This window comes from Xenopus laevis, chromosome 9_10L (assembly GCF_017654675.1).
Source record: "Xenopus laevis strain J_2021 chromosome 9_10L, Xenopus_laevis_v10.1, whole genome shotgun sequence".
NCBI classification, from domain to species: Eukaryota; Metazoa; Chordata; class Amphibia; order Anura; family Pipidae; genus Xenopus; species Xenopus laevis.
The window spans coordinates 43,010,362-43,033,969 of NC_054387.1; the positions used below are offsets into that span (position 1 = coordinate 43,010,362).

The 23,608-nt window shown below is 40.7% G+C and overlaps 1 protein-coding gene across 2 annotated transcripts; it reads left to right on the forward strand.

Moving 5' to 3' along the window:
* Nucleotides 1–3,778: 3,778 nt before the first annotated feature.
* On the forward strand, nucleotides 3,779–20,095 carry ahcy.L (adenosylhomocysteinase L homeolog). Of its 2 annotated transcripts, none has more exon segments than NM_001095558.1 (10): nucleotides 3,779–3,833; nucleotides 10,322–10,512; nucleotides 11,325–11,400; nucleotides 12,955–13,107; nucleotides 14,004–14,116; nucleotides 14,212–14,419; nucleotides 15,760–15,847; nucleotides 16,069–16,186; nucleotides 16,522–16,716; nucleotides 19,110–20,095. In NM_001095558.1, coding segments are annotated over 10 exon segments (1,302 nt in total). In that variant the 5' UTR covers nucleotides 3,779–3,805; the 3' UTR covers nucleotides 19,242–20,095.
* The last annotated feature ends 3,513 nt before the right edge of the window (nucleotides 20,096–23,608 follow it).

Below are 23,608 nucleotides of genomic sequence, written 5' to 3' on the forward strand. Positions count from 1 at the left end.
CAAAACAAGGAAGTAAAACTTTTTTTTACCTTTCCATCCCTAATTTGCATATCCAAATTAGGATTTGGTTCGGTATTCGGCCGAATCATTCGCGAAGGATTCAGGGGTTTGGCCGAATCCAAAATAGTGGATCCCTAATTTTAATACACTATAGGTCCCTGCCACCAATGTTTTTTTTTTATTTTAAATATTCTCTGGGGCCCCTATGTTTCTTTTTAACTTGTAAGGGGGCCATGGCCACCAATGTTTTTTATAAAAAACTTTTATGGGGGCGCTGGCACTGTTTTTTTTAAATTATAGGGGCCCCTGACCACCAGGGAACCCTGGCGCCAATAGCGGTGTCCTGGTCACAAATTTTTTTTTTAACTTGTAGGGGGGCCCTGGCACCAATGGGTTTTTTTTTAACTTATAAGGGGGCCCTGAGCATCAATGGCTTTTTTTGGTGCAATTTCACTCTATAAATTTACCGAAACACTGTGTCACGGATTCAGGACTTCAACTTCGGGTCTTTTCCTGACTTTGGCTTCAGCTCCATTCTGGTCTTTGACGCTTCTGGTCTTTTTGTTATTCGGGTCTTCAGCGCTTTGGTTTTTTTTGCGGCTTTGGCTCTGTTCGCAGCTTTGGGTCTGCAGAACTTTGGATCTTTGGGACTTCAGATCTTCGGCTCTTCAGGACTTCAGCGGTTTGTCGATGTCAGTGGGGGCTAATTCAAAAAGTACAGCACAGCCGGCCCCCTTTTAGACCCGGTTCAAATGTACCCCCTGTGTCCACCTGATGGCGGCCCTGCTCTTACCCATAGCAACAGCAAAACACATTTCCCATTTATTCCACTACTACTGTTATTAACTCCCCCCCCCAAACAAAACAATAAATAATGATTTAAGCTTAGTATTTAAGTTAGTAGTCTTGTATTTGCAGAGAAATTGCGTATTTGAAAAATGTCGAGACATAAAGGGGGACCATTGCATATGGGAAAAATGTTGAGACTTAAGGGGGACCATTGCATATGTGTAAAACATCGAGACCAGCGCCGATCCTGGGGCTGCTGCCGCCTGAGGCAGCAGCCCAGATGCCGCCCCCTCCTCTCCCGCTCCGCGCTTAAAAATTTGCGTCGGAGAGGGTTTCAGGGGGCAGTATCGCTAGTGCATTGAGCGCTAGAGTGCTCTTTGCACTAGTGGAGGTGAATTTCCGGGTTAAAACCCGGAAGTTCGGCTCTTAAAGTTACAAGAGGCGGCTTTTTGCCGCCCCTTGTAACTGGCCGCTCGCTGCCGCCTGAGGCAAGGGTTTCACCTTGCCTCATGGCAGAAGCGGCCCTGGTCGAGACATAAGGGGGGACCATTGCATATATGAAAAATGTTGAGACGTAAGTGGGTTTATTGCGTATGTGAAAAATGTAAAAAAAAATTAGACGTAAGGGGTACCATTGCATATGTGAAAAATGTTGAGACGTAAGGGAGGGACCGTTGCTTATGTGTAAAATGTCAATAAATGTCATGACGTAAGGGGGGGCCATTGTGTATGTGAAAAATTCTGAGATGTAAGGGGGACCTTTGCGTATTTGGCAAAATGTAAAGACGTAATGTCTTGTGTATGTCAAAAATGACGTGACATAAGGGGGGACCATTGTGTATGCATTATGAGCAGCAATCAGCATGGCTTTATTAAGGATAGGTCATGTCAGACAAATTTGATTGCTTTTTATGATTAGGTAAATAAGATGTTGGAGAGTGTGGGGGGGCAGTAGATGTGATCTATTTGAATTTTGCCAAAGTGTTTGAACCGTGCCCCACAAACTCTGTTGGTGTGGTTGTTAATGGTACATTGTCTACTTGGAGTATGGTTTTTAGTGGGGTCCCTCAGGGTCCACTTTTATTTAACTTGTTCATTAATGACTTAGGGGAGGGTATTGTAAGTAATGTATCAGTGTTTGCAGATGACACAAAACTATCCAGCCCAATTCCATCCAGGATGTGGCATCCTTGCAACACGATCTTGACAAACTGGCAATCTGGGCAGCTAAGTGGCAAATGAGATTCAATGTTGATACATGCACCTGGAAAAATATCCAAGCCACTTATACCTTTAATGGGACTGCACTAGGCAAATCCATTATGGAAAAGGACCTTGGAGTCCTGGTAGATGATAAACTTGGCTGTAGTAAACAATGTCAATCAGCGGCATCAAGGGCAAATAAGGTCTTGAGCTGTATTAAAAGTAGCATTGATTCACAGGAGGAGAGGGTCATTCTGGGTGTCAGCAGGAGCTAAAACACATCATGTACTATTAGTGCAAGGGTCAGACCAAACAATTGTTATTTAAATAAGGCAAAGACCACTAACATGCCATAAAGTTAGAATGGCACTTATCCTTGAATGTTCTGCATCAATGTTCCCTCTAATTCCTTCTTGGCTATGTGGGCAAATAAAATTCTTTTGTGTGTACGTTTTAAACTTGTGTGAGCAGTTTTTTAAAAACGGTGTGCTCAGGTCGGAAGTGATACAAAATGTTGAGTTTTCACACAAAATTCTTTGTGCTCTCCACAATTTGTTGTGTGTGCTGGCTTCATAATTTGTGAACGCATATTCAAACGCACACCTTAGAGCACTGATCCCCAACCAGTGGCTCATGAGCATCATGTTGCTCTCCAACCCTTTGGATGTTACTTCCAGTAACCTTAAAGTAGGTGCTTCTTTTTGAATTCTTTAATTAAAGTAGAAGTACAGCTTAACTAATGAAGTAGGTAGAAATGTTGTAAATGTTGTTGTTTTGTGCTTCTGTACCAGCTCAAGGCAACCACAGCCCTTTAGCACTAAAGATCTGTGTCTCCAAAGATGCCCCAGTAGCTCCCCATCTTCTTTTCTGCTGATTCACTGCACATGCTCTGTGCTGCTGTCACTTACTGAGCTGAGCGTATATTACAGACCAACCTTATTTTCAGCTTGATAATTAGTGACAACCCTTAACCTTAACTTTTCAACAGCTGCTGAGAGCCCACTGAGCGTGTGAGTGTCGCGGACACTTTCCAAGATGGTGACCCCCTGTGACAAGTTTGAAGTCCTGGATCATTGCTGCTATTGACAAGCTGAAACGTTAGGCCGGTGCAATAGGTTCAGTACATAAACATGGCATTTTTAGCCATATTAATTTTCAGGGTTTACTTCTATTTTAAAGGGCAAGCTTTAATTGCATAAAAAGCATGTGTACTGCCAGAGTCTCCTGTATATAGCTTGACTCCAGTTCCTGTAGGCTTTAAGACCACATAGGCGATATCTGTAGACTGTAGCCAATTACAGTCTATATTTTGCACCTCCAGGAACTTTGAGGAAGTTTATGCTGCTCTCCAACACTTTTTTACATTTGAATGTGGCTCACAGGTAAAATAAAGTTTGGGGGGAACCCCTGCCTTAGAGAGAACATTGCTGATTGCTCTGCACCCATAATGCACGAAGCTCGGGTCAACGCTTGGTTAATAATGATTAATTATCAGACAAGCACCAGATTTCCAGCAACCTTTGCCCACACGCTGCATTGCGTCATCCGCTGCCAAAGTTCACTCTATTAAGGCCAATTGCAGCCTGAAGTAAGGAGACGCCATTCATTCGCCGGACACGCCCCATTTGTGTATGATTGGCTGATATGCTTAGCTGTCAAGCGGCGGGGAAGCCGGTGATACGAGGCAGGCGTGTTGCGCTCCGCCCCTTTACCGCCCTATAAGGTGTAGAGCGGGTTATTCTTAAAGGGGAAACGGCAGCCCGCCCACTCTTCTTCTCCTGGCTCTCAACGTGAGATCTCCCTCCTCTTCACCATGTCTGACAAACTGTCCTACAAAGTCGGTAAGGAGGGAAAATCCTGGGTGGATCGTCCTATTACAACTTGACGGAAGGTGTCTGGATGCTGATTGATTGTTATTAGGTGAATCAGTGCACAGCCAGCCTCCTGTAATTGCCCCATGCATGGCCAGACCATAGACAATGTGCAGGGGTTAGTGATGTAATTGTGCCCAGCTATTACACGTGTAGGCACCTTGTTTCCCAACAGGGCACTATGCATGGACAGGGGGGGCATTTAAATGGTATTGCCCAGGCTCCATGTATGGCACAGCACAGTGGATGATTGGTATATAAGGGGCATATATTATACAGCTTAGAGAATGGCACTCAAGGGGTAGGAGTGAATAGGGCACATGTCAGTTGTTGCCCTTATTAATGGCACAGAGCAGTGGTGAATGATATGCAGCAGGGGGTAAATATTGTCTCTCTATGCCTGGCACAGGGGCTGATTGGTTGTAATGGAAGGGCAGATGCTGCTCAGACCTATCAGTTCCACTGGGTCAAGGGGCTGGTAAACAGCTTAGATTGTTTTTTGATCTTGCCTTGTTTTATCTATGCTTGCGGCATAGGACATAAACAGTTTATTGTTAATGGGATTATCTCCTCCAAATCTGCCCTTCTATATGGCAGAGAAGTTGGGGTATATGGGGTATTTGTTACTGGTTTATAATGCATGTGTACCCTAGTTACCATTTAATTTTGTCTGTACTTCTAATTGAATTAACAAGAACTCGGTTGAAAGTCTGTATTGCTTCTTCTACTGACAGCAAACCTTCAATAAACGTCATTTATATCTGCTGAGGTAGTGCAGTTGCGCTTGCATAATAGAATTGTTCTACACGCTTCCATGTGCTTTATATAACAGTCTCCTGTACTTCTCTGTAGCACTCGGTGCCCCCGGGCCACATCTACTTAAATGAAGCATGGCTTTGCTCAGCCTCTTTCTAAGTTCTTTTGCCCAGATCAGTAAAGTCAGGGCTGCTGGGATTTGTAGTTCAGTGAGGGTGCAGTGCTGTTGTGGAGGGGTTGGCGGAACTACAAGTTCCAGCTGTCAGTGCACCGTGGCTGCTTCAGTTACCTGCCACATGTTGTAACAGGCGATTTGAAGGGTTTCATGGAGCAGACGGAAGATCATGCAGCACATAAAGGCTGTTCTGAGTAGAAGTACAGAAGAACAGCTTTGATTGAACATTTGCGGTGTGTACAGAGGATGTTACTACAATGAATAGGGATTTGCTTGTTAATGTCCGTGTTAATCAGTTGATTTATGAATAATAAACGCAGGCACAGCCATAGCCGATTAATTTGATAAATTAAAGTTCTGGGAACTGTGTCATTCCTTCAACATGTTTTGGGGCTATAGCCCCCCCCCCCCACTAGTCACAATGGAGCACCATACATTTCCAAATTGTACAGGTATTTCATATTTGTTCATAATCTTTTTCCCGATTACAGGAAGGAAAGCAGGTTCTGGTGGAGGGATACAACGTATGTATGTGACCTGTAATGCAGAATGCTCAAGACCTAGGCTTTTCCGGATAAGGGATCTTTCTGTAATTTGGATCTCCGTACCTTAAGTCTACTAAAAAATAGTTTAAAACTGTAATTAAACCCAATAGGAATGTTTTGTCTCCAAAAAGGATTAATAATAATATCTTAGTTTGGATCAAGTACAAGGTATGGTTTTATTATTACAGAGAAGAAGGAAATACTTTTTAAAAATGTGAATTATTTGGAGAAAATGAAGCCTATGGGAGACAGCATTTTCTGTAATTTTCAGCTTTCTGGAAAAGAGGTTTACAAAAATAGATCCCATACCTGTACTGTTTTTGCCCAGGCTGGTGTGTAGGTCCCAATTAAATGTAGTAGAATCTCCATTTTTACATTCTTCAGGGGACCAGAAAAAATGGGTTGAATTGTGGCAAAAATCAGGGGTTGCAAAATTGAGGTTACACTGTACATCCTGAATTATTTTTCTACATGAGACTTGATGGAAGGCGCTTAAAAAAAAAATGGCTACTCTCCAGCAGGTTTCACCATATGTTTAGTTATTGTGTGGAAACCCTGATGGGAATTTTACAACCTGTTCTTCCATATCGCATTTATTTTGGCTGTTCAGGGTAATATTTAAATATTTACCAACTTTACTTAATAAAGATGTTCAGCAGCATAGTGCTTTTTTCAATATTAACAGAAAAAAATATAGTGTCACTTGACAAAGAGCCGTTGGGCTCGAATCATGTGCTAACGAATAAATCACTTTGCGCAGTTTATCTGCCTACAGGCCATTCCTTCTTTCTCCTAGTTTGTATTTCACATTACCCACATAATGACTCCCTGTATGAGTCTAAAGGCGGCCATACATGGGCAGATTAAAGCTGATGACATTGGTCCTATAGACCAATTCAGCAGCTTATCTGCCCGTGTGTGGGGCATTCCGACGGGTCTCCCCGATCAATATTGGGCCAAAATTCAAACCGATATTGATTGGGCAGGTTTGATTTTTTTTTTCTTTATCCCATTGGCGCCTAATACCTCAGTTGTAATCCGATCGTTTGGCCCTAGGGCTATATTGCCCTGCCTTTGGTGGGCATATCTGGTTAAGATCTGCTTGTTTGGTGACCTTGCCAAACTTGAGTCTGCAAATGTTGCAAGACCACAACTCCGATAATTATTCAAGCTGGCCAGAGATAGGTTCCATTGTTCCTTATGATGCAGTCCCTATAAGAAGCAATGAAATCTGTGTTCCATCTGCTACAAGTAGCACCTACAAATCTCTTGATACCTCTCTTGTATCTCGTGATACAAACACTGATCAGGATCATTGACTAGATGGCACAATCCAAATATTTTATTTGTGTGATCTCCATAAAACATTCTTTCTCCAGTCTGTGACATATGGAGAAGGTTCCTGCTAAGAAAAGTGGTATGGCATCTCTTAGTTTGTTTATTTGGGTTCTGAGGCCCCACTGTTTATTCATAGGGCGTATTACATAGAGTAGGTTCTTCTCTTCCAGGTCCTGTTATACAGGTGTATGGAGTTATGTATCTTGGATAAACAACAATGTTTAGTCCATGGAAAATAACTTGAGCAGTGAGTTCTGTCTACATAGTTACAACCATTGTAGCTGAGGTTGGGGAAAAGACACACATATATGACCCATATATCTTTAGATTACAGCTTCTAAGTGTTAATATCAGTAACCTTTGAATTTCTTTTGCTAAAAGGCATCCAACCCTTTCTTAAAAATATCTACTGAATTAGCTATTCTTATCAGTGCACAGTGTGTACCGAGTCCCCCAGAAACCAGAGAATAATTTTGAAACCTAAATAAAGGGAGGGCATGAAAAGAAATATAAGCAACAATAAAACAGAATCCTCATAATCTGTTTGGTAACTTGGGTCAGTGACAATGACAACCAGACTGCATTTATAAGTTGCAGGCAGGAAAGAGGCAGAATGTAAAGGATAATAAATGAATTGAAATTCAAAATAAATAATGAAGACCAACTAAAATGTTGCTTAGGCTACGACAATTTATAATATACTAGAAAGGTGAAATTACCTTTATGTACGTCGTATAAGATATAATGTAATGGCAGGAACCTATACAGGTATGGTACCTGTTATCCAGAATGCTGAGACGTGGGGTTTTCCGGTAAAGTATATTTTTGTAATTTGGATCTACATACCCTAAGTCTACTAAAAAATAATTAAAACTGTAATAAAACCCTATAGGACCATTTTGCCTCCAAAAAGGAATAATTATATCTTAGTTGGGATCAAGGTCAAGGTACTGTTTTTATTATTACAGAGAAAAAGGAATTCATTTTTAAAAATTATTTTGAATTATTTGATTAAAATGGAGTCTATGGGAGATTGCCTTTAATTTGGAAGTTTCTGGATAACTGATCAGATACCTGTACTCTGAAAAGCAGCAAAGTAAAAATAAGGACAATTTGTGTTGATGGGGTTGTTCACCTTCCAATACTTTTTTCATTTTCACCAGAAATGACTGTATGACTGTTTTTCTTATATTTAACTGTAAAGTTCACCTTGTAAAGCAGCTCTGGGAGGTGGGTTACCGACCATGTAAATTTCTAAATTGATACATTTAGTTGATACATTTATCTTTGTCCCTGCTGAGCAGAATTTAATTTCATTAAAGGCAGCTGTTCGAATTGATACAATCGTTGCTAATATTCCAAAAATACTGCTGAGAAATGTATCAACTAAGGGGCACATTTACTTAGCTCGAGTGAAGGATTAGAATGAAAAATACTTCGAATTTCGAAGTATTTTTTTGGCTATTTCGACCATCGAATTGGCTACTTCGACCTTCGACTACGACTTCGAATTGAATGACTTCGACTATTCGACCATTCGATAGTCTAAGTACTGTCTCTTTAAAAAAAACTTCGACCACCTACTTCACCACCTAAAACGTACCGAGCACCAATGTTAGCCTATGGGGAAGGTCCCCCCACATGATTGAGTTGCAGTAGGAAGAAAGTTGAGCTAGCCACTAATAAGCCATTTATATATCTAAAACAGGCCTGCGTGTATAAACATGATACGCAAAGCTATATATGTTGCACAGTCATTGAGACCAAAATAAGACCCATGTTGAGTACGTTTAACGATGCAATGTAAATTCCAACGTTGTATGGAAATGTCTTCATCCTGCTAATTTAGGTCACAGTTTATTTTAATTGTGCAGAGAATGGGCTATGGGTTATATTTACTACTTCTCTGGTAACCGGAAAGGAGAATCTGATTAGATGCCTTCTCTGGAGAGGGGAGGATGTAGGATCAAGTACAAATTAAAACTATTTTTATAAATCTATAAAACACAGTTTGGTCATTATTAAGCACACCGTAAATCATATCCTTGTGTGTTATTTGTTCTAATGTCAGAACTTAGCTGCTTATAACAAAGACATGCACACATCTGGGCATATACTTTTGCCTCTGCTGTTTTCTCTCATATGATCTACATGACCTGCTTTAAAAGCGCTCATGTGCCTTTATATGGTTACAAGACTCCTCTGTGCCTTCTAATATCCTTAAAATTTGTAATAGAGGTACATTATCCCTTATCATACACATAAAACATAAATATATTGTAAAATTCTAACGTTATAAATGGTACTACTTTGTGACCTTCAGAGGTCTTGACAGACCCTCCCCCCATCTTACACTTCCGTATTCAAACCCTAAAGGTGGCCATAGACGCAAAGATCCGCTCGTTTGGCGACATCACCAAACGAGCGGATCTTTCCCCCGATATGCCATTAACGAGCATGGCTATATCGGGGGTAATCTGAACGTTCGGCCATATGGCCGAAACGATCCGATTACGATGCGCAATGGGCTCCGGTGGGATTGGTCGGGTCAAAATCAAACCTGTCCGATCGACCAAATGACCGATCTCCGCTGGACGAAAGATGTCGGCACTCTCCACACAGGATTCGAAAATCGTACGAATCGAGGGATCTATGCGTCTATGGCCAGCGTAAGCCCTGCACCTTCATTGCCTCTGGCGTATCTTACTATCCAAACCCGCCTGAAGAAGTCCCTTCCTGAGCCCACCTCTTCAAATGTGTCTGTGAACTGTAAATGATGCCCTTATTTCTGGGCAGGACAGACTGCAGGACTCTACTTGGCACTTGTGTCATATGGTTTAACAATTGTAAGAAATAAATAAAGGCTATCCTTCTTTTATAGTAGGGGGTGCATTATTCCTTCTATAAATAACACAGGTGTATTTTGCTTCTGCTTTAGTTCTGGTCATTTCAAAAGCCATCCAGCATTTGGACAGCTGTACTTTACCTTGCAGCAGCTAGTTCATAAGAGCATATCCAGGGTGTCTGCTGGTTTCAATGAAACAGGGAGGGGATAATAATGTGAGTGGAATCTTTACTCGCCACATATAGGAAGTGGCCCAGGTGCACCGCCCTGAGCCCACAGTTTGGGAAGCCGATATCCGTACATAAATCTAATGGCAGGCACTCGAATAAAGGCGATCTTCCAACAAATTGTAGAAAAGATTTATAGTGCCTTACGCGTTTCGTGTTACAAACACTTAATCATGGGCCTATGATTAAGTGTTTGTAAGGCGGAGGACACTAAATCTTTTCTACTTGATTTCTGCATAAGAGACTGAGATATGAATAGGAGAGACCTGAATAGAAAGATGAGTATTAAAAAGTAGCAATAACAATACATTTGTAGCCTTACAGAGTATTTGTTTAGATGGGGGCCAGTGAAAGCTGTAAAGTCAGAAGAAAAAGGCAAATAAATAAAAAATAAAAAACTATAAGAAAAAATGAAGACCAGTTGAGAGGTTTCTTAGAATTGGCCATACTGAAAGTTAACTCAAAAGGTGAACCACCCCTTTAATACTCTGTGCCCACAGTAAGGCATAAGGTATATACTCTTACACTTGATGACATGTGGATCTTTAATAGTATTTGTTTTTTCCCATCAGCTGACATCAGCCTGGCCGACTGGGGCAGAAAGGCCATAGAGATTGCTGAGAATGAAATGCCTGGACTGATGAAGATGAGGGAGATGCACTCTGAATCCAAGCCTTTGAAAGGAGCCAGGATTGCGGGGTGCCTGCATATGACCCTTCAGACTGCTGTCCTTATTGAGACCCTGACTGCACTAGGAGCTGAGGTACTGCCTTCATGTCATTCTATAGTGACCTGCTAGACCAGGGATCCCCAACCTGTAGAACCCGTGAGCAACATTCAGAAGTAAAAGGAGTTGGGGAGCAACAGTAGCATGAAAAATGTTGCTGGGTGCCAAATAAGGGCTGTGATTGGCCATTTAGTAGCCCCTATGTGGATTGTCAACCTACATTGAGGCTCTGTTTGGCAGTGCACCTGGTTTTTAAACAACCAAAACTTGCCTCCAAGCCTGGAATCTGAAAATCAGCACCTGCTTTGAGGCCATTGGGAGCAACATCCAAGGGGTTGGAGAGCAACATGTTGCTCACTAGCTACTGGTTGGGGATCACTGTCCTAGACCCTAGCGGCCAATGGCTGCCCATTTGTTGCAGTGATTTAAATAGTGTGCTTGGATTTGTCCACAGTGACTTTGTTTTATCAGCTTGCATCATGTCTAGTTTAAAACTAGACAATCTTTATTCAGCATATCTCTGTGCCGGTTGAGCTGACGCATGACTTAATTGAAAGTTTTTGTAAAGTGAATCATGAAATGCAGCTATGCCAAACTGACTGACCTTCCTAGCATAGTTTAATCTCCAAGGGAGGTCTACCAAGTTATGATTGAATTCTCCCAAATCAGTAGGGCTCGTACAATGGAGGTGGCAGAAAGATCCATTCTTCATTATTGGGCTTGTGGACATACTGCTGTTGAAGAGATCGACCACTTGATTAAAGCTGATTGGGAGCTTCCATGCTGATCAATTCTATATTGGTGAGGGTGAAACCACATCTCTGTAACCCTTTTTTCATCTTCTGTAGGTGCAATGGTCCAGTTGCAACATCTTCTCTACACAGGATCACGCTGCTGCAGCCATTGCTAAAACTGGAGTCCCAGGTGGGTGCTGAGTGGGGTAATCCTGTTACCTGTCCCTTTGTGCAATTCTTAAGATGGCCATAGATGCAAAGATCCGATCGTACGAATCATTGAACGATCGGACTTCCCAATCTCCCGACCTGCCACTAACCATTCCGATTAAATAAAGTAGAAAAGAACAGATCAGCCAATGTTCTGCCCCTGACAGCAATCGTACGAAAGTTATGTCCGACAAAGCTAGTGACACTCTCCCCTGAAAATCGTACGGTCGGCAATACATGCAGAGATATTATCGCCAGCCGACAAATCTTTTAACCTGTCTGATCGACCGATCTCCACCGGATGGAAATTGTCGGGACTCTCCACACACGGTCTGAAAATTGTACGAATCCTCGAATCGTACAATCAGATCTTTGCGTCTATGGGCAGCTTTATTGTGTTTCTGTGACTCCAAAATCCACTTAGACTGCAAACTATACTGGGCTTGGTAGGCTTGCGCTACTCTGTAGAATTGTAACTACATTATTATATGCTGCCATGGGTGTCCGCAGAGGGGGGCAGTTGCCCCACCCAAACTTCTCCAGCTAGTTCCAAGAAATTGTTTGTAAATTGAATTCCCAACAACACAACATTTTTTCTACTTCCCACTCCAAGGCAAGCCTTGATTATGTTATGTCATGAATAGGTTCATCTTCAGTGGAATTCTACCCTATGTAATATTAGCTTACTTGCCCCCCCCCCCCAGAAAATTTTCTGCAGACACCCATGTATGATGCTTATAATAAGATCCTGCAGTTGTAGGTAGGAAGAGTGGGGGATAGCAAGAGTAGCATGTTTGTGTGGCTTTATATAATGCTGCCTGTACTGTATTTGCAGTGCTGTATATTTTTACCATATAAACTGGAAAGACAAGTTCACCAAACTCAAAAGTGCAAAATATAATCGTGATATGTACAGACACGGAGATACAGGTGGATGAGAGTACCTTTTTCATGGCACTTAAGGTGGCCATAGACGCACAGATAATATCGTACAAAACAAATTTTCGTACGATATTCGATGCATGTATGGTGGAAAAACAGCCAACCAATATCGGCAGAAGACTTGGATATCAGTCGGCTCATCGATCGGGCTGGATGGAAAATTTTGATCGGGTGCCTTTGAAGGGTTTTGTTAGGTTTATTGGAAATTATTCCAGGAGGGGATAGTCAGGAGGCAGTTATATATCAGAAATTCAATCTGGCCTCTCAAAAAGAGCGGTGAACAGAGGACAGAGTACAAAATCTTGAGGTACCCCCATGCTAGGGTGAACTGGAGGACCATAAGAAAGGTACAAGGATTTGCAGCAGAACAAGATGGGGGGCAGTACTGCCTTATATTAATGTTGCCAATTCTGCAGCCTTTTACTATTGAAAATCTGCTGTCCCCGGGGTTCTTAAGAGTTTTATAAATAAGTTGGATCCCGTGCCTGTATACATGATGCTCCTTATTCAGGAGAAAAATGCAGTTACTTTATAAGACAGAAAAAGTTCTCTTTTGATCAACAAACTTCCCAGTCAATGTTTGTACCCACAGTGTACGCCTGGAAGGGTGAGACCGATGAAGAGTACATTTGGTGCATTGAGCAGACCATTTACTTTAAAGATGGCAAACCCCTCAACATGATCCTGGATGACGGTGGAGACCTGACCAATCTGGTTCACTCTAAGTATCCCCAGCTACTGAAAGGTCAGCACCCAGAATCCTTTGAAGCTGTTTGCTCTAAAAGCATAAATTAATCGAGATAAAAAAAAAAAAAAAAAAAAAAAAAAAATATATATATATATATATATATATATATATATATATATATATATATATATATATATATATATATATATATATATATAATACACAAAAGCTATGAATATCTTGTAAATTATATCCTTATAAACGGTGAGTTCTAATGTCATTTCTGTCACATGACTCACTGAAATTTGTTTATTATAGTTGCAAAATATGAGGATATTACAGCAACACAGGGTTATTAACAATAGTGAAAAAAATATATTTGGTAAGGCATGCATAGCCAACGTGACGTTTCGGTCCCTGCTGGGAAAAAAACCCCTACCCTACATAGACCTCCCTCCCTACTCCCCCAGCCTGTGTTACCCCGGGCAAATGCCCCTAACGGCTTACTTACCCCTCCGAGAAGATTCAGGCATCGGCGTTCACGGGCGCCATCTACAGCCGCTTCAGAATGAGACCGGCGCATGCGCAGTTGGCGCAATTTTCTGACTCGTGACAACTGCGCATGCAAGGAAACTCGCGAAAATTGCCGAAGCGTCAGTCTCTTTCCAATGATTACCAAATCGGCTGAAGATGGCGCACTTGAAATCTGATGCCTGATCTGTGAATAGGCCCCCAATCATGGCTGTTCAGTGTTCTCTGGCTGAACACATATTGAATCGCTGGTTCCATTGAACAGAATGCACTAAAGGTTCAATAGTCTTTACACTCCTTTTTTTTTTTTTCCCCTGTGAAGGAAGTTTAATTTGCCATTGAATTTTAAAACCATCCACAAGGGTGCAGCACTGAACCGTCTGCTGGATCTGCAATGTCTAATGTCTTTGTATTTAATGCAGGCATTAAAGGAATCTCTGAAGAGACCACCACTGGCGTTCACAACCTCTACAAAATGAAGTCCAGTGGAACACTGCAGGTGCCAGCCATTAATGTGAATGACTCTGTTACCAAGGTAAATCCCTGGGGGAAATGGGATAAATGTAAGAGTTCTCTTCAAAACAACCCCAGCCTCCACCTGATTTACACTTTTTTTTTTTCTTAAATTAGAGCAAGTTTGATAACCTGTATGGATGCAGAGAATCGCTCATTGATGGTATTAAGCGAGCCACCGATGTAATGATTGCTGGCAAGGTAGCTGTTGTAGCTGGATATGGTGATGTTGGTAAAGGATGTGCACAAGCGCTAAGAGCCTTTGGAGCCCGTGTCATCATCACTGAAATTGATCCAATCAATGCACTTCAGGCTGCTATGGAAGGTGAGCTCATATATACATACACACTGAAATATACTGTTCTCAAACCAATGACAATGTTAGCCAGATGGAGTTTGCCTTTACTCCAATAATCCATACCAAATATGCCAATGATCTGCCCACTTACATAAACTCTGCTACAACCAAACTTCTCAAAACCTGGTTTTGTCAAACACCATTGCAGAATCAAGTCAACTTGCCTGTTTTAAAGAAGGGGAAGGTTAGGATAATCATTTGCTACATAGTAAAGAGGGGGGGGGGTGCTATTTGCTCATCCTGTATGAGAATATACTGAGCAATCTATAAAGGTTACTTGGATTATATGCCATAAATATTACAGAGACCAAAAAAATCAAAGACTCCTGCACTATGATAATTATGTCCTACTGAAATAGATAAACCAATATTGATTAGCTTACTATGAGACCAAAGTGTTCCATAAAACGTCACTGCATCTGCGAAACGAATTCAACAGAACATGGCAGTGAGAAAGACAAGGGGGGGGGGTTGGATAAAAGGAAATCTTAGATCTCTGTTACTATGCATTAGGCAAGTGGAGTGTAAGTTGGGATTGCATTGTTGGTCCCTGGGATGAAATTTACGTTCTTTCATTCGTTAACTTCAGATTGTGGGCACTAGGTGGTGCTAAAGAGAAGCATTTCAGGATTACTCTAATCTTTTATATATATATATAATGAAACATGCATGTACATTCAATTTATGCATATTATTAAACATAAATGACTTGACTGGTCAACAGAATAAGTTAGCATGGCGTTGCCAATGTTCCTACATTGCAATGTCATTGCCCATGGAAAAGTGAATGTATCTACTCTGTAACTTTGTTGCTGTTGTATGATGGGACAGAGCCTCACACAAACCAACAACTAATATCATTCAAAAGTCCCTTATCTGCCTGCCCCACCACAGAGATGTACATGCCTCCTTACAATAGCATGTTCACATTTCACATCTAATTGGGTGTCTGATAATAAATCTGAAGTTTTGGGTCTCCAAGTAGAAAGTGATTACTCACCACATAAGGGACGAGGCCCAGGTGCACCACCCTGAGCCCTCTGCACGCGGAGCGGACAAACCCGAAAAACCTTTGGTACAGGCACTCAATGAAGGCAAACTTCCACCAGGCAATAAGTTCAAAGTGAAGAGAGGTTGTGTCCACAGCCTTGCGCATTTGTGTCATAAACACTTAATCATAGGCTAATTGGGTGTCTGACCCTTGCCTTACTTTGATGTGTGATTGGAATCTCTGCTCTAATAGATTGACGGTGGGTTGTTGGAAATTAAAATTCTCAAACATTAAATTCTGATCTTTTTGCCCCCAGGATATGAAGTGACTACAATGGATGAAGCCAGCAAAGAAGGAAACATCTTTGTGACCACTACTGGATGTGCAGATATTGTAGAGGGCAGGTAAGTTTATATTCTATCAGTTACATTGGTCTATAAACCCTGCATTGTAAGAAGTTAGGGGTACTCTTATTTTCCTCTTTATGCCACGCTTCCTTGACGGTGAGCTGTAGTTTTTATGGCACAGGATCTGAGACAAGCAAAACTTGGCTCAGTGTAATAGAGAAATATGCTTGCATTCAGCCTGGTGTGTGTTTAAGCTGAATTTTTATTTATTTTTAAAGACATTTTGAAAACATGAAAGATGATTCCATTGTCTGCAACATTGGGCATTTTGATATAGAACTGGATGTGAAATGGCTGAACGAAAATGCTGTCAAAAAAGTCAACATCAAACCACAGGTAATGCTGGATTTGTACCAATTCTCTGTACTCTCCACTAGTCTTTTCACTGTTTTATTATTAAATCAAGGCATTGTTCAAAAAAAGTGCCTGAAGCCTCCTTGAGGTGAGCTCCTACAATGCCTCCCTCCCAGCGCTTGCCTTCTGTGCCGGGGAGGTCAGGGGTGGCCACATCGCTAGTGTAGAGAGATCAATAAAGGTAGTAGGAGTGTTTTTTTTTTTTTTTTTTTTTTTTTTTTTTTTTCCACACCACCTCGTGTAACCCTCTCGGTGCTGCCCCTGTTCAAAAAGATCTAAAACAAAGGGTTAACGGGGTTAATCTTGTTTCCATGCAGGTGGATCGATATCTGCTGAAGAACGGGCGGCACATCATTCTGCTTGCCGAGGGCCGTCTGGTGAATTTGGGGTGCGCCATGGGACACCCCAGCTTTGTCATGAGCAATTCTTTCACAAATCAGGTGATGGCTCAGATTGAGCTGTGGACCAACACTGACAAGTATCCTGTCGGCGTATATTTCCTGCCAAAGAAGGTGAGAGGGGATTATCTGGCTCTTTGGTGGCCATTTTGTTTTCTTTGTTGTTCGAGGCACCCAGTGAAGAACTCTAATCTGCAGCGAGGTGTCTCATAAGTAAACTGATTTTATGGGATGCCAGCCTACGGAGCTCTGATTAATGTGAAGAAGTGATTTACATTAATTCATCAGCCTAATGATTTATATTCTCATTTTATTGGCTTTTTATTTTATTCCGTTACCGTTACCAAGAGCAGGTGACAACACTTAAAGTGAAAACCAAAAAAGTGAAATCATGCAGGTAGCCGCTTAATTGGGAGGCCCTCTAGCTCTGCAAGCACTGGGGAGTAGGGTAGAAAATTGGCCAGCATCTGGATCTTGTGTAGTAAAAACTCGAGTCATTAATCAGAAAACTCTAAAAGTCTTCAGATGTATCGCTTGAAGGGGAAAGCTTAAAGGAACGGGATTATGAAAACAATAATGGGATAGTCTTACCAGCTGTAGTCGGGGTCTATTTAGCTTGAGCAAATAAGTGGTCCATTTATTTTTTTTTTTTTTCATGCAGAATAATATGCTCTGCATGTTAAGTGTGGGGGGCTTTCTGGATGAATCTGTTATTTTTTTTAGGCTTATGATTAAAGGTGGCTGATGACCACAGAAAGCTTTTTTTTTTTTTTTTTTTTTTTTTTTTTTTTCCGGATGTTCAGTGAATCAACGGCAGATAGCTCTGAATTTGTGTGTCTAGAGAAAGAGCTGAACATAATGCCCATCATTGGCATGTTTACTGGGCATGTCTGTTGTTCCTAAACCAACTCCTGGTTCCCTGCAGATGGTCTTGCTGATTTGTGTTTAAATAGGGAGCAGGCTAGGAAATCCTAAGCTTAAACATCATCAGCGGTCATCATAAAGGAATCCAAATTTTATAGCTCTATTGTGATGTCTCTTTTGATCATGCCTCGCCTGCGCATCCATGGCACAGTCTAAAGATGTGTTTGTGTAGTTTTCTCTTTGAAGCTGATGAGTTTTCCCCATATGCTCAGGTGTGTGGGGTGCCTATATAATGTGATTTATTAGCAGGCTGTGTTAATGGTTTCTACTTTAAAAAGAAACCCTGTGCCTGAGAGCGAACCCTGTGCCTGAGAGCGAACAACAACTTGATTGTTGAATGGAACATTGTGCTAAGCCAGGGGTGTCCAAACTTTTTGCAACAAGGGACAGATTTGGTGAGGTGAAAATGTGCAGGGGCCGACCATTCAGCCTGACATCCATTCCGAGGTAGCTAGCTTGCGATCAGGATCATTCACTCCTGGAGATGGGACACGTATACGGCGTTTAGGAAGTGGAGTGTGTTTGGACATATTCTCCGCGCCTCATTTAAACAAGGAATCATAGCAGTAATATTTGTGCACATTAGTCATTGGTGAAATGCTCTGCCACTTGGTCTATACTGCTGCCTGTGTGCTAAAGGTGTTGACAGCAGACCGATACTGGCACGTAGTGATTCGCCGATCTCGCATACTTCTTTAGTCTACTGTACTGGCACGTCAGTACGTCTTTTGAACCTTCAGCCCTAAAGAAGTATGCGAGATTGGCGCGTCACTATGGGCCAGTAAGTGTCTATTGCTAACACCTTCAGCACACAGGCAGCAGTATAGACCAAGTGGCAGATCATTGGTGCCCAAATATTATGGCTACGCGATTCCTGATTGCACTGTGCTGGGGGCCACATTATTATTAATTTCATGACAGAGGTTGCGGGCCGGTGTAAACTTGAAAACGAGCCGCAGTTGGCCTACGGGCCGGACTTTGGACATGCCTGTGCTAAGCCAAAGTGGTGAGCCTCATGCAGTGGTCACTGATATGTTCTTGGCAAGTCCAGACGGACTTTTCCTTGGTTGTGTCCCAATTGACCAATGAGCGCACAGCTTTCATAAATTTATGCAAAATAATTGACCAATCGGCTTTCATAATTTATGCAAAAAAAATTGGCCAATAAGAGCACAGCTTTTATAATTTATGCAAAATTGACATGAGAACACAGCTTACATAATTTATGCAAAACTATTGACCAGTGAGGAATCGGCTTTAATAATTTATGCAAAACAATTGACCAATGAGAGCACAGCTTACATAATTTATGTGTCAGTGGAGCAGAACTTTAGGAAGGGCATTTGTTTGTCTTAACTATAGATAAATTATAGATAGAGGAAGAACAATACTATAGTAGCTCTAATTATTCAGAATTTTAGGTAGATATAATTACTTTCCATTATTAACTGGTTACCTGCCACAGATTGTAGAATCTACAGCTGCAGTTGCCAAGAGAGTTGAACTGTGTCTGCATCTCCTCTTAGATATCCCTCTTGTAGCGTTTTCCTCCATACTAATTGTTGTTCATTTTATCTGTGCAGTTGGACGAGGCTGTAGCTGCTGCTCACCTTGACAAGCTGGGAGTCAAGCTCACCAAGCTGACAGACAAACAAGCCAAGTATCTTGGGCTGGACAAGGAAGGTCCTTTTAAACCTGATCACTACAGATACTAAGGATCCACCAACCCAAAACCTGGAACATAAAACAAGAGAATTCTGCATCCAAAGCAACCATTTCCCAGAGAGTATGGTCTCTCCTCCTAAAGCCTGGAATTTCATGGCAAATTCAAGTCTTATTGAGTTGCTAAATCTGGTATATTTGGATCTGTATATGGGGTTTTCTCACCATAATGGAAAAAATGTGCCTCTTTCTTCTGTAACTAGACTTTTCTTCACTACTACACCCTGTGAAGCCAATGAGTAATATGTGCAAGCAAAGGTCATGGCGTTGGGGTAGTTACAGTCCATCAGCTTTATTAGAACGGTTTTCCTAAGTTGGAAGCTCCAAACTGATACCTATCATCCTAAAGTGTCACTCAACAAGATCAGTATGGATTGGAAGATTGATTTGCAATGTGCGGGTATCTACAGGTCTTTGCACAACTCCAGCCAAATTGTTCATGTTTATTGGCTCTCCAGCTTTTTGTTGATTATATATTGGTTTTTTTTTCCCCCAAAGTGGATCCCTCAAAAGGCTTTGTTTTACCAATCTTCCTCCATGCTTTAACAAACATCTCCTAGTATTTGGTCTATCCTACCTCGGCCTGCTTGTCTTAAGAGCTTTTGTATTTCCTGATGTCTCTTTCCATTAGCCATTCCTGTAGCACTCTGATTATTGCAACAAGAACCTTAAACTTTTTTTTTTTTTCATTTTTCCAGTGGAAATGTGAACTTCAGCAACTCTACCTTATATTTAGGTCCAATCTTTTCCAACGTTGAACTTAAATGTTTGTCTCCAGTTTTCAGTGAATCCGCAATCTTCGGTAACCACAATAAAAAAAATAAATAAAAAAAATTAAAAATTAAAACAAGACTCCTTATTTGTAGTACAATATTTATAATGATATTCATTTGGCTTAGAGGTATGGAATACAACAGACTTTGACTGATATTTGGTGACTAGAAATAGCCATGGTCTAATACTGAAGGAATGAGGAGCTAAACTGGGCCATTAACTAAATTCTCCACAGCAGGGGCAGTTCTCTCAGCATTCAAAGAGCCTGTATAAAGTGCCATAAAATAACAAAAGTTGCTGGCCTACATTAACCTTAAGCAAGGCCATGCTGCGCTAATGTAGTAAAACCTGTAGCAGTTGCCCAAGATATGACCCATCACCAAATTATGAAGCCCCAAGGGAGCATGGTGCATATTAGCATCAGCTATGTCACTCTTATAAATACTTAATTTTTTTGTAGGTAAGGCTTACTTGTCATTTTACTGTGGCTTGCTGTTTATGGGCCAGACAAGTCTGGTTCTGTACTTTTGCCCATCTCCTTGCCTCTCGCCACTTGAGGAAGGAACCTTTTTTTGGTTTTGAATACCAAATGAAGCACAATTGGAGGAGAAAATGTTGTCATTTTGTATGGGGACTTTCTCCTTGAATGGGAAAGGAGAAGTAAAACAATCATAACAATACATATTTAGATCTATTTATACTTCAGTCCACCGGATAAACCATATTGTTGTGCTTTGGTGATGGATTTGGTTATGAAATTTCAAACCCTAACCTACTGCTTACCAACCCTGAATTCCTCCTCCATTTTCTACACCACATTCGACTCCACCTCTTCCAACAAAATTGCAAATTGTCAGGGTGGTGAGATAACTTTAGGGAAAAGTGTTGGTGCCAGTGTGTCTCTCTAAGAGGGTGCCTGTTTTTTATTTGGTCTGCCACTCACCTGTGTCTTGGTCTTCAGTTTCCTGGTTTGAACCATGTATCCACCCATTATTTTTGTGCTGGGAGTTTTCATGCAGTAGCAAAACAGATTGCAAAATTCTAAATATTGGGCTGCTATCATAAAGCCTTGAGTATCTGACCTAAGACAACCCTATTATGTAACACCATAGCTCTGCATTTAATAAATGGTCCATGTCACAAAAATTGTCCATAAATAACTTGGTTGTGAAGTTTTTCCAAGAATTCAGTGAGGGAAAAAAATGGCTGCTCTGGCAGCCAATTAAAGACTAAAGATCAATCAATCTACTAATGGTGGACATTGGTTGTTTAAACTGAAGAAAAGTCATTTGGAGATCTTGTTGTCATACAATTTAATTAGATGGGTACCCCTATAATTCCTTTTAACAGTATAATGGAGTGTGGTATTGTTGCTTTGCAAAGAAGGAATTTATTACACAAATAAACATTGTTTTATTCTATATTTGCACATGCATGTTGGGAATATTCCTGTCCACATCGTTCCCTGCGGTTTTGTTATGTCTTCAGAGTCTTCTATCCCTGTCATGCAATTGGCTTTCAAAGTAAAATATGAACTGCGTGTCCAGGTTTAGCTTCTCTAGAGACAACACAAGGTCTCATTGTTTGGGAGCAATATATATCAGATGCTCTGTTTTGTTTCCATGAGACCTTGCATAACCCTGGTTATTTACCAGTTTTTTTTTTTTCTTCAAATTTTCCAGCTGTATAAAGAGCCCAAAGCTCCACAAACACAAGTGAAACTTGTTCTCTCACTGTATGTTTTATGAGCATCTACATTTTTTCACTAGTGGACCAGTAAGCAGCTGAGGCATCTTGGCATATCCACCAATGCTAGGTTTTTCTTTTTATTCTTACTCCATTTAATTTTTTTTTATTACGTAAAACCATAAACAAGATTTACAGTTGCTCTGTACATTTTCTTCTAACATGAAGTGGACACATAAAAAAAACAAACATTTGTTAATGACCCAGTTACATGTCCTGCTTATTGTAAAAGATGGAAACTCCAGTAATCAGAAGAAAAGGAGTGAAAATTAAAAGAAAACAAAACTAAGAAACAAATGCAGTATCAAAGTGTTTTTGTATCCATAGGACTGTGCCTGTTCATTATTATTACGTTAATAAAACAACCTGCTTAGGGCAAGACCATTTAGCCTTTATTTGTCTTGACCAGTAGTTCGGTTGACTTGGTTAACCCACTGTCAATCCTCTGTATTGGATCCAGGGATTCCAAATTTTATTGAAAATCTCTAATTTGCCCTCAGCATGTTGGAGAGGTTGATGGGTACCATTTAGACATCCTCTCGGGAACTAAATACCATCTAGTCATAACTTTCTGAGATGTTTCTTGTACCAACTTGCTAGGAAAACATTTGGCCTTATTGTGGAACATGTCAAGCCATGTGCTGTCCTCTAAACAAATATGTTGTTCAGTTCTTTCATGGGTATTAGGTGGATTTAGGATTCGTAAATCCAAGATGGACCCTTTATTGGGGAGGGAGTGTAAACATAACCATTCATAAACCGTGGGATTGGATAGTTTATTCCCCGTTATTTGTAAAAGGTTGTGACGTATCTGGGCCTATGAAAGATTTCTGAATCAGGGATATGGTACTCCCATTTAAATTCTGATCATACAACTGTCATTTTTTCCTCCCAAAAATAAAAAAAAATCATTGATATTAATATGAAAACACTTGAAATACAATTATCACATTATAGTGCCTATTTTTAAATCTGTATTCTAATGATATTCTCTGATGTTGAGTATTAGTTATAACACCGTATTCCTATTCATAATATTGTGTATTGTTAAATTAGTCTGGTTTCTCCTAAATTTTGCTGGTTGTTTTTTTGTTTTTTTTCTAAACTTCATGGGACAAAATACAACATCGTTTGACCATGGTTACTGCCCAAGAACTCGCACTGTCCTAGCTATTTGCAGCCTTTTGGTATTTGTGAAACATGGCCAGCAATGAGCCTACAGTGTTTTGAAGGCAACTAGAATCTCCATATGTTACAAGGATTCCTGCTTCAGTGGAATTTGAAATAGGATATAAGCCACTGTGACAGAATGTTCTGCTTAAAAACAGCTAGGATATCAGCCATAAAGCAGAGCAGAATGGCTGCTTATAGCCGTTTCAGCTAGCATGTGTGCCATTGTGGCAAAATGTTCTGTTCCAGTGAATTTTAGCCACAAAGCAGGATGGAACTACTGCATACATTGGGTTTTAGACAGACCCTATGACTGACCATTGTGAAAAAAGACAGCTAGAATCTCATCCATAAAACAGTACTGTTTTGAAAGAAAGAATGTAGACAAGTACACATCCATTAAAACACTTATTCAATAATATTTTTCAACACTTCTGAATGTTTTGTTTAAGTTGGCACAGGTTCAAAGCTTCCATTATATCCCAACTGGTCCTAATAAATAAATATTGCACTGATGAGTTCAGAATTTTAAATATTAAGATATTGCACCCTTTAATTATATGACAATGTGACCACAACCCACTAGACTAGAGAACATGGTAGAGACAGGGATCAGTACGAGTGTTCCAGTGTATGTGTAGATGCACATTAGGAATAAATATGTCTATAA